This window comes from Lycorma delicatula, chromosome 10, assembly GCF_047948215.1.
Source record: "Lycorma delicatula isolate Av1 chromosome 10, ASM4794821v1, whole genome shotgun sequence".
Classification (NCBI taxonomy): domain Eukaryota; kingdom Metazoa; phylum Arthropoda; class Insecta; order Hemiptera; family Fulgoridae; genus Lycorma; species Lycorma delicatula.
This window is the reverse complement of record NC_134464.1, coordinates 86,631,744-86,644,506: the sequence shown is the minus strand read 5'-3', so window position 1 is coordinate 86,644,506 and position 12,763 is coordinate 86,631,744. Positions and strand designations below refer to the sequence as shown.

Here is a 12,763-nt window from a genome sequence, read left to right as displayed (position 1 = left end):
GGCAGGCCACGTTTGGAATATGTAAAACAAATTGTTAGGGATGTAGGATGTAGAGGGTATACTCAAATGAAACGACTAGCACTAGATAGGGAATCTTGGAGAGCTGCATCAAACCAGTCAAATGACTGAAGACAAAAAAAAACCGTAATATTAATTTAGTTAATGTTTTATCAAACCTTCAATTGTGTTAATTTAATCTATATATATACTCAAATGTAGCAATAGCGAAGCATTGCCGGGTCTCCTAGTTTATTTTATAAAATCATGTAAATTAATTGTAAAGGATCCGCTAGCGAGTTATAGAGTAAAATTAAAATTACTTAAAGTTATAACTGATTACTACTAGAATGTTTTATTTAATTACATTTTGATTGAAATATACCGTGATTTTCCGACGATATCGATTAATAAATTATGAAATTATTATGGTTAGAAGTTTAATACACTTAAAACTTGTCTTTAGTAATAAAATTGAAATACAGAACAGTTTATAATAGATTTTATTTTATGTATATTGTATGAAGTTGCATTATAATCAGAATTGTTTTTGAAGCATAATTAATAGTTGTATAACGAGAAAACTATTGAGTATAAAATGAATATTTCAGAAACTATAAATTTACAGTTCGAAGGAAAGTAGCATGATTTCCATATGAACAACATTTAACGTGCATGATTGACCTGTATATGTACATTTTAACCCCAACTTTTGAGGTTAAAATGTAGGTCAAACACATTGTATATTTTTTCTGAACTACTTTAAATGTTATATCAGATCTGTTACGTATAATATATTGAAAAGCAGACACTTATCAACTTTCATACGCTAGAAAATTGTTAAAATGGGCAATATATTTAATAATTCAGTATGGGATAAAAATTCGTTCCTACTGCAACTGGTAGTATTCATATACGAGTTGTTTATGTTATGTAACTCAAGTTGTTTATTTATCAACGATTTTTAAATAATTACCTATTCGTACGTAACGAATTATACTTTAATAAAACGTTCTACATTTTTTCAGTCCTCTCGTTTGACATCTTCTTCCCTTCGTAATATCTATAAGCCTCCAATCCTTTTTATTTATCTCTCCTTTTTTTTAAATTTTCCCTGGATGATCCTTTGTTGAAAACAATTTCTAATTAATATATGTCCTTACTAGAATATTTTCTTCCTCCTTATTAGTTAGAGTATCTTCTTCTTCTCTTCTTCATTCTTATCAATACTTTCTGATTTTTTATTTTGTCAGTTTATTACATTTTCTTCATTTTTAAACTATTCAAGTATATCTTGTCCTTTATTTTTTGAATCTTGGTGATCCAAATCTGTATAACACATTATAATGGGTTATGTTTTTAGAGTGATAGAACTTTGAATTGAAATAAAACACAGAAAAAGAAATTTTGAAGCCAATTTTGTTTTTATCTGAAAGATAATTTCCTGACATTTAATTTTTGAAAATAATTCCCGGTATATGTCCCCTACGACTAACTATGTTTAACCGGAATCGATCAGTCCAATTTTGAACCATTTTTTCAAGTAATTGGAGTCGTATTTCGTTAATAATACGAGTTATTTTTGCCTCCAAAGCGTAAATTGTTGCTATTTTATCAGCATAAACCACAGACGCTACATATCCCTAAAGAAAATAATCCACTGGCGTTAGGTCACATGATCTTGAAGGCCAATTCACTGAACCATTTCGTGAAATAATTTTGTCGTTAAATCGTTGTTTCAATAAATCGATTGTTTCGGTAGCAGTATGAGGTGTGGCACCATCCTGTTGAAATCAGAACTGTTGCAGGTCGATGTTATACAAATTTTTAAACAAATAATCACTGATCATTGATCTGTAACGATCACCATTGACAGTACAATGAGCTCCGGCCTCATTTTTAAAGAAATAAGGACCGATGATGCCTCCAGCATGTACCATACAGTGCATTTTTCAGGATGCAATGGAGACTTGTAAATTTCCTGAGGCTACGTCTTACTCCATATACCGTAATTGTGCTTGTTGACCATTTAACCAGAATTGAACTTTGTCGTTAAACATAATTTTTCGATAAAAAAGTGCATCAGTTTCCACTTGATTTACGCACGATTCACCAAACAAACGACACTTATTATGGTCTTGCGGCTTCAGTTCTTGTACTAATTGCATCTTGTGCGGATGTAGACCAACAAATTTTTACGTAAAATTTTCGAATAAGTTGTTCTGATGAACGATTATGTGCACCATAAAAATTACGAAGTGCTCTATACGTTTGGTGAACAGAACGTTAGTTTTGGAAATATATTTCCACAATTTGTAAATGTTGTTGCGGCATCAGTTTTTCCATGATCATTTGCCAGTGCTCACTGATCTGCAATGACAAAACAAAATGTCATCAAAACAAAACAAATGACAGCAATCTCTATTAAAAGTTCTATCATTCTAAAAAAAAACACCCGTTATAAAAAGCGATTAGTACAGTTCTTTCTTAATTCAATCAAGAACCTGCTTGCAGATAATAATCCTTTTACCTTTTCAAACACTCTTTTCCTAGTTTGTACTTTCATGAATTTTCGTAGTATTTTTCTTCTTTCGTTGGACTTTCGGTTCCAAGTCCCCAAAATGTTCCAATATATAAGTAAGTTTACCTGTTCAATAATATTTTATTCAAGCGATGTGTTAACGAAGTATTCTTTCGAATGAAAAATAATTATCCTTTAAAATCTATTTATAAAAATATTTTATCTATCTATTTTTATGGTCTTATATATAAAAAATTCAGGCTTTTAAAAACCAGCCTTATTGACAGAATTCTACCGGTCCAAATTTAAACAATTTTTGCGTTGCTCGAAACTTTTATTCAAGTGTAAAATACATACCGGAAACCCTATGTAATTACTTAAGTGTTGAATATATCGAATTGAAACCAACCAAGAAAACTAAACTCTTTTTGTGTTAAAAGTAAAAGTCCGTAGTAATTGTCTCAGACTTAAACTGGTAGTAAGAAAAAAGTTGACAAAAATTGGCTTGAATTGGTAGTAGCCGAGCTTTCCTGTTCCTGCTAATAAAATTAAATGTCCTTTGTAACTTGTATTCATCTATTTTTGTCAATCAATTCCCAATATTTTAGTAGATTTTCAAATTTCAACCAAGAGAGTGCTATTTTAGAAGTCAATTTTCGTTCATTTATTTCCGTTAAAGAAATTTTTATGAAATATATTGAAGCAAAAAAAAAAAAAATATTTTAGAGTATATGAATGATCTATAACAGCTATATATAGATAGATAGGTAAATTGGCAGGCGGGCAGGTGGGTGGACGGCGGATAAATACACAGGCAGATAAATAAATGCAATAGGTAGAGGATCTAAAACAGGTGACTAAAAGAGCAGGCCAACAGTTATCCTATGAAAAAACAGAAATAATGCCCAACATCAAAAACTACCCCTAAAAAAAATTAGCATTGAATACAGAGATCTTAAAATGGTGTCGTTTTCTAAATATCTAGGTGGAAGAATAAAATATAATAGTACGGATGGAGTGACAATAGTAAAGAGAAGAAAGAAATTGAATAAATTACGTACGTTTCCTGAACGTACAAATACACCTACAACAAAAAAATCTTCTCAAAAAGAGCCAAACTCAGAATTACATCAAATTAGTGAACCTGTGTACTATACGAAAGTGAAATTTATACTAATGACTTGTAACTATTAAATAAAATAGAGAGAACACATGAACAATACTAGGCCCCAAGAAACTAAAATAATGATAGGAACAACCAAGAACTTTATGAAGAAGTAAAGGATGCCAAAAAGAGATGATAAGAAGATTGAGATTCCTGAGACAGTATACAGAACGGACGAACGAGACTAAATAAAGAAGCATTTATTAACCTATGGGAACAAAAGAGGAACTATGGATACTTAAAGAAATGAAGAAAGAATTACAGAACCTAGGGATCCTAGAGAAGGAAATGAAAGATAGAAAACTAGACAAAAAATATACGAAGTTGAGTTTGAAATGGTGAGTAAAGAAAGTAATCATACCAAAGTGAAATGGTTGGAAGAGTGAAAGTCCAAACACTCTTGTCTTTGATCTTCACCAAGACTAAACACAAGAATAATGGTAAAAAAAAATCAGAAGAAATAATATTTGCGGCATCCATATCTGATCTAACCACAAATTAAAAAAAAAAACAACAATGAAGAAAAGACGAATAAAATTCTATAGAAATCGATATAATAGAATGAACAATAGCAGACTGACAAAGAACATTTTTAATTTTATTAAAACAAAAAAAAAAAAAATGTTCAAAGAGATCGAAAAAGATTTCGTGAAATTAAAGATAAATATAAGAATATATGAAAGAAATACATTTAGAAAATTGGGTGATGAATTTAAGTTACAAGAAAAAATAAAACATAAAGAAACCTCACATGAAGCGAAGAAAGAACAAAAAATAAGTAGAAATAATGGGAAAGTTTTGGAAATAGAAAGAACTAAATAAGACTAACTTGGTCCCACAGATGGCCCGAACGAACAAAAAAAATTGTTTTCCAAACCGGTACGTAACAAATTATATAGGCTGCGCTATTTTACTGGTAAAATAAACTGTCCCAGAATTTTTCTGGATAGATTAAAGGAAACCGTGGTAAAACCTTGATCAAAACATTATAATATGAAATTAATTGGAAAATAAAAAACTAAATGTGACTATCAAGTCCATGGAATTATTTAAAATATAAACATTAATGTTAAACTAAATAGGTGAATATACGAAATATAAAATTACTTAAAATTCAGAAGGTGTTATTGAAAGCTACTATTGAAAGCTGTTAAAACTGTTGAAGGTGTTATTGAAAGCTGTGCTATTTTTGGCACATATTTATGTATTCATTGGATGAGATGCAAAAAATTTAGAGTTTTTATAATTTTTAATTAATATTAATCAACAATTCATCAACGAATATTGTATGAGATACAGCCAAATAACATTTTAATTAATTAAATATTTATTTCTTACAAGGGGAAGGCACATCGGTTCGAATCCGACTTCATTTCTGACTGTTTTTTAATTTATATATATTGATTTATTAATAATTATTAACCTCTGATTGTAAAAAAATTACAATAAATAATAGTTCAGCAATAGCAATAAAAATAAATATATGAAAAAAAATCTGAGGTTATTAGTGAAATAAAATTTTATGTACTTTTATAAATGTGTATATGTAATTCCATAGGCGTACAAGGAAATCATGTGGTGTCCACATCAGATTTTGTGAAACATCTGATTATTTAATAGTAATTTAAAATTATAGTTTAAATCGTATTATTTTTATTTAGGCATTTGTTTCAGTCTACTTGATAATAGATATCGCTATAAAATTTATTAATCTTTTCCTGTTTCGTTTTTGTATTAATTTTGTTAAAGGTTACATCATAATAATTAAAAAAAAAAACATTGTATTAGATAGATATAAGACTTACATTTATTTAAAGTGTGATAAAGGGACTTTTTACTCTAACCTAATATTTCAGGTAAGATTGTTGACCTTATAATTATATAAATATTTGACATTAAAAAAATTAATATTATAGCAATTGCGTAACTGTCCACTTTTATTAAAAAATTGGAGGTTCGTATCTCACTTTTAAAAAAAATAAGTTTAAATGAAGTGCGGCAAAAATGTGTATATGTAATTTAATAGGCGTAAAAGGAAGTCATGTGGTGTCAATATCAGATATTTTTTTCTAAAGATTGTACATTCATAAATAAAAAAAACTCAAGGATAGGTATATTTATTTTTCTAAATATCGGCCTAAATTATTCATTCTTAGGGGTACCAAACAATAATTAACTCTGCCCATTTTTGTATCTTGAATTTTTTAAAGGAGTTTTGATTTTTCAAAGGAGTCCAAAGAGAAGATATTATTCTTTAGATGGGGCTATATGTAAGCATAATAAAGATTTAATAATGATGAAAAGCTTCGCATTTTGCTTCAAAGTAAAATAATGTGAACCAAGAAATAATAATAACCGTGAATATACTTTAACACAAACAAAATATTTATAAATTCCCGGAAAAGGGATCTATATCATTTTCCTTGGAAATATTTACAAACAGTAAAAGCTTTCAAATTTTGCATTTTAATGAAAGGATTAGCCAAAAACTGTTTTATAATTCCCTTTGCATTTTTTTAATGCAACAAATTTTATTACCAGTTATTTATAAATTGCTTTAAGTAAATTTTTTAACTATTAATAATTATTTTCATTAAGAGTATTTGTAAAAGCTCAATTGTAATTAATTATGATAAATCAATAAAAGAAAAAATGCTTTAATCAGGAAAACCATTTTTTAAATCGTAATAAAAAAACATTTGCACACTTCTACTCAAGAAATCGACTTTTCGTAAACCTAATTTGATATTTATATTTTTTTTATTTTGGTTTAATAATGCTAACAATAGATACACCACATAAAATTACGTCACGTTCCGTCTTGTACCATCATAACAGATCACGCTTCTAATTTGCTCCGTTCAAATCTGTTAGACCTTAAATTGAGCGTAACTCAAGAATTACTAAACCAATCTTTATCAACTTATCACATGCAAAATTTCAGATTTATAAATATAACATATCTAATTTTAATAAAATTGAACCTATAGTTTTGCAGATTTCTGAGCCACAAAATTTTGTACACCCTAATAAATATGTAAAGAGACCTCCAATTTAAATGAATGGTATTTTCGTACTTCTAATACCTCAAAACTTAAAAAAAAAAATCATTTTTACCCCCCACCCAAACGCGCGTGTAAATACACACACACACGCGCGCGCGCGCGCGCGCACCAACTGACTAAAAGTAATACCGTATTTTTCTTCGAAAAGTAGGTAAAAATAACTCTTTTAAACATCTAATATTTTGTAGTTATTCATACTTCGCGTGATTATGAATAATCGTAATAAAATTTTTTTATTACTAATAAAAAAAAATTCTAGTTGTTAATAAATTTGACTTAAAGGTTTTTCTTCGTAAATGATTTAAATTAAAAAAAAATAATAATCTAAATATGTTTTATAAGCTGAAAAAAATGATTTTTTTTTTCATTTTTGCTGTCGAAATTTTAACGGAAGAAGGTTACGTACGTGCTTGATTATTTTACAATTTGAGACTCTGTGACTGCATAACACCTGAACCGAATTTTATAAAAAAAGTATTTGTCTCAATATTCAGAGTAAGGGGGAAGTCCCTTTACACTGTAATAAATCCAGCTCAATCGTGCTTTACTGTTCTCAATTCTCACCGCTGATATCGCTCACCGCTTATGTAAAAGGTGGCAAAGGTAAGCCGTGGTGGAGATCATCCACTGTGTTCATTAGTGGTGAGATGACTTTAGTTGTAGTCGAGTGTGGAACGATGGTGGATACGGGTGCTTTCACTGTCGAAGAGCGTTTGTTAGCTTGTGTCTGGGTCTACACATACTGGTAACACATTGGAGAACATTATGAATGACTTCTTTGTGCGTTTTGGGATATCATCACCATTACGGCAAACGTTACTGACGTGGGAGAAAAAGGTTTTTGCAATGACAAGTGTTCTTGATGCGCGACGCATTGGGAGACTGAACGCTAGAGCTGAAACGTTTGCTGCTGTAAACGTGTGCTGTGCGTTGATTTCATCGATGAAATCAACGCACAAACGTTCTGCAGAGTTAGGCATTTCAAGATCAGCAATGCGAGACCGTACCTGGAAGGACTTTAAAGTTAAATGTTTTTGTCCAGCCACAGTTGATGAATTGAGTGACAATGACTTGATCGACGTGTTTATCCAAGTCGGTTATTGCTTGAACGCTTTCCGAGAACAAACAGTAATATAACGTCATGTTGTAAGATGAGTTTTCAATTTATCGAAGCTCTCGTAACCGAAACTTTTTGTGGGCGAAAGACAATCCTTACTCTTTTGATGAAATCTAACAACATCCGCGTCACGTTATGATTTAGGCTGGGATGACGGTTGAATATCTTCTAGGTCCTTATTTTTTCGATTAATCAACACAGTTGAATGGATCAACACACCCGTTGCGATCATTTTAAGAATGATCGTGACAAGTGGTTGCTTCCAGAATTAACGGCAAAAGAGATCGCTGACATCATTATGTTTCAGCAAGGTGGTGCTTCAGCTCATTTTGCTTTGAATGTCCGCAAACGCCTAAATGAAATTTTTTTGAATCGCTGGATCGGACATGGATCAGAGGAGGCTTCATTGACGTGGCCAGTAAAAAGAATACCACCGTACCTGATAATGCACTCTGAGGTTTTGTAAAAAGGGATTCGAAAACGCAGATATGACAACAACGAACAGCTCCAACACGCTGTTAGGTCAGCATTGAAATGATCACCCCTGATAAATGAAGTGGCTTTTAAAGCCGCAAAGGCCTTAAAAGTAAAAAGAAAAGGAGAGCTGCGCAACTAGATGTTTCAACAGTTCTAAATCCATAATTCTAACACTCTATGACTAATCGTTTTTGAGTTATGCGAGATACATACACGTACGTGCGTATAGACGTCTCGCCGAAACTAGTCAAAATGGATTCAGGGATGGTCAAAATTGATATTTCCGTTCAAAAATTTTTCGCTCTTACAATACTTCCTTTAGTTCGTACAAGAAAGTAAAAAAAAAAAACACAAAAAAAAACAATCGACCTTCTGTAAATATATACACTCACTCTCGTTGAATATTTTTTTTAGATATTTTAGTACAGTATGGTAAAAAGTAAATAGAGGTAATAATTAATTAGATTTCATAATTACGTATTTATTCAAGGGTTTGAATCACGGTAGAAGGACAAGTTTAATCTTATAATTAATTCTTACTTTATTTTCAAGGGAAAACATGAAAAATCTATTTATTTCAAATAATTCAAAAATCTTAAACAATGGTGGGGATTATAATGTAACATTACAACTCTTTTGCTTCTTAGTTCAGTAACTGTTATTATATGCAGTTATGACACTGATATATTTTGTTTAATTTCTTGTAATTTACAATTTTAAATTCAAATCAATCATGCGGATGGCAAGTTTTACGTGTAAAATATTTTTCAATATAACTATTTTTAAGTGAAAATAAAAAAAATTAATTAAAAAAAGTTTTAAATTAGAATATAAATAAAAATTGAATTCTTAATTTAATAATATTTGAACTATAAAACAAATCACTGGATTTAAAAAGTTTTTTTGATATCTAATAATTTAGAATAAATAATAAAAATAGTTTTTATTTATTATTTTTTTAATATAAATAAATCTATAAAAACAAATAGTGTGTAATTTTATTAGAATAGAGAAAATGATAAATTTTATTAAAAAAAACTAATAATTAAAAATGGAAAACTTAAAGAAAACAATTAAAGAAACACCACCAGGACGTTTTGGTAAATTTGCAGCTTATTCATTACTTATTGGCGTAGGTTTAGGTTGGATGATATTTCCTATTATTTTAGACTTTATATTAGGGAAGGTAAGCTATTAAATTAATATATATATGTCTTCATTATAAAATTATTTTTAAATTTATCTTAGATAATTAGTTCACCCCATAATTTTAAGCTTATGCATAAGAATATGATGTGGAAAATTGTTTATGAGATATGACAAATCTGACAAGGATTCGAACATGAGACCTTCTGGATGAAAGATTAGGTTGATATTACTCCATTACGAGAGCCGTAATTTTATTGCTATCTATCATGCGAAATGGAAATATTTTAATACAATAATTAAAATAAATTAATATTGAAATAAAATAATTATTTAGTTCAAAAAAATACAAAAAACTTATAGAAATTTCTGGTAGACGTATAGAATTTCTAGTAGACGTAAAAGATTTGAGATTTAGTACGATAAAAATACTTATTAAGTTATTTTAAATTCCTAAGTTTTAAGTCAATCAGATTTAAGAGTGAGAAAACATTCAACATCATTTCTAAACAGTTTTATCCTAATTTCCACATTAGTGGAGGAAGGTTAATGTTGACAATTTTCTTACATTAATGTTGACACAAAGCGGCTTCTGCGAGTCTTTTACTCTTTTACTCAAAACCTCCTCAACCGATTGAGCTGAACTTTTGCATGAAAATATTTTTTTAACCAGGAAAGAACATAGAAGTATTTATTTACGAAATGTTTCATTGTCACAAGGTGGTGTCCGTTTTAAAATGACTTGAATTAACAACCGGATTTTATTCCTTTTTTTCCGTAGGGGGAGGTAAAAGCCCTGCCAGCAGCCGCCAGGACCGTTCTAACGGGCTCTCACCTGCTAAAAAACCTCCCCCTCTAGTGGGATATTTTTTAGGCCAAGGGACAGACCTAATCCACATGGTATGTACACACCCCCTGCGCAATCACCAGGGCGCTCTTGTCACCGAATTATAATAACCAGAGCGACGTCCGCAGGGGATCATCGGCGAACGATGACTTCGAGGAGCCCCCGCCGCCCAAATCCTAAGGCTGGCCGTCTACAGCCGTCCAGCATCGATCGCTCCACCTCAGGTCAATTGCAGTCTTCCAGCCTGCCTGCCCCTCTTCTCTGCTGCCTTGTTTCGAATTATGGCTGACACCGCAGTCGTTACTTTCGTCCAAGATTCTCCGTCTACCAACATTATATTTACGACATTACCCACGTTTACTGTGCCGTGGCCCATCATGGCTTATAAGGATTATATTCCTTGCTAATATTCAACTTTACCATGACCAAACCGTTGGTCAAATCGAATTCAGAGACCACTTGAAATTAAATGTTCTACAAAAAGGATCTGTTTAACTTTTTCGGTAACTATTTTGATTATCGACAAAGAAGTTGTAAAGGCGCGACGGTGATCGGCACGGCGGCTCAATGAATACAGCCATTGACACTGTAACTTGTGCGCGACACGACTGGCTGTAGCTGCCTTCGGTACTTGACTAAAAAATATGAAATAAAAAAAAATAAAAATGAGAAACGAAGTACGGTCACCTCTTCTTAGTGTTTGTCAGGTAACTGTAACAACCATACAAAATACTTTTTTTACCCGTACATTTTCATACACTTCAAATCACTAACAGTTAAGTCTTATGCTGAAAAAACGATTGCTCTGAATAAATCACGATACAATGATACATTTTATAAACTGAACAGACTTTAATTGTTATTTATCAGTATTACTCTCACAGGCATGAGGATAATGAATGAACAGAGTGGGAAGTCCAAACTGGTTAAACGGGAATGTTGAGGGACGCCAGTCCTGACTGGCTGGTATAAAATATAATAATTTACTAATAGAAAATTATAATTTATGATATATCCTTTTACTCCGAACTAAACTTATTTAAAATAAGATAGACGTTTAGAACCAATTTTATTCAATTTCGTAGATCAGAAACCATAAGGAAGCATCAAATTTATTACTCGATTTCTACCCCAAGAATTTTAGTACGGTTTTAATTCTCAGATGGTACAGAAAGCAGGGCTAAATGTTTAGAGAGCCGAAACTCGATAACGAATCGCTTTCTTACGTATGCTTATAAGAATCTTTTTTCTTAATTTTGACTATAGAATCATCTCCCTAGGGATTTCCGTGGAATTTAGAATCACTCCGTATAAACGTAGTACATTGTAAAGGCAATGTATCCTCTTGATAACAAAATATTTGTTATTGTATTTATTAAAATTAACTGTAGAACATTTTATGAAAAATAACAGTATATTTATAATTTAAAAGTAATAATTACAGACATTTAAATAATTTTAATTACAAAGAATAAAATAACGAATTTCAGTTTTGGCTCAGTAATGAAATATTATTCTTGTTTTATTTTAATAGACAGTCTGTATTTTTTTCTGCTTTTTTTTTTTTTTTAGAAGATGTTCAGCATAATTGTTTTAATATAATATGCAAATTAAGTACTGATAACGGGAAAATTTTGAAATGAGATTAGGAACAAAAATATACGCGATATTTCTATCTTTCTCAATGTGTTTTCTTTACTTCTCCTTTCTTATTTAATTTACAATTCATTTATATGCAAATAATTGAATAACAATTTTAATTTCTTTACAGAAGTTGAATTACTAACCAATTTTTTGTTTATATAAATTTCGCTAAACTAAAACAAGGTAGTAAAAAACGACATTCGACCAACAACAACAGTTTAATTTGTTATTTTTTGGTATATTTAAAATGCTTCAAGGTTATAATTTTACATTCCTTAGAAGATAAAAACTTTTCATTTCTGTTGATAATAATTTTCTTACATTTAGATTCGTTTTTTTTTAACGTAGTAGAACAATACGTTGTTGAATCATATAAATTAAGCTCCTGGGATTTAAACAGCGCTTGGTAAATATTTCTTTAAGTAATGATATTTATTATATGGTGTGCAGAGTGACAATGTCATATTTAGATACACATCTTTCCTGGATATGTTTGACACTAATATCAGCAATATACTCAATTCATTGTACAATACAACAGGGAATATACTTTTTTAATTCCCCATAACATTCCGTAATTTTAATACACCATCATCTCGCATATGATGCTGACTATTCTTGAATAAAACAGTACTACGTCTGAAGGTGATTTGTGTCTAGTCAGATGGTGTACACGTGTTAGATCTAATTGTTATTAAAATTATGTATGTATGTAAAGCTTAGAAACAAATTTTCTGTATAATATATATATATATAAACACAGTGTGATATTAAAATACGGAAA

At 30.3% G+C, this 12,763-nt stretch overlaps 1 protein-coding gene across 1 annotated transcript in view; it reads left to right on the top strand.

The window, feature by feature from the left end:
* The first annotated feature begins 9,393 nt into the window (after positions 1-9,393).
* LOC142330897 (sensory neuron membrane protein 1-like) overlaps positions 9,394-12,763 on the top strand; it is a 100,005-nt gene continuing 96,635 nt past the window's right edge. The window contains exon 1 of the mRNA XM_075376364.1: positions 9,394-9,528. Within this exon, the coding sequence (XP_075232479.1) occupies positions 9,394-9,528 (135 nt within the window). The remainder of the gene's footprint in view (positions 9,529-12,763) is intronic.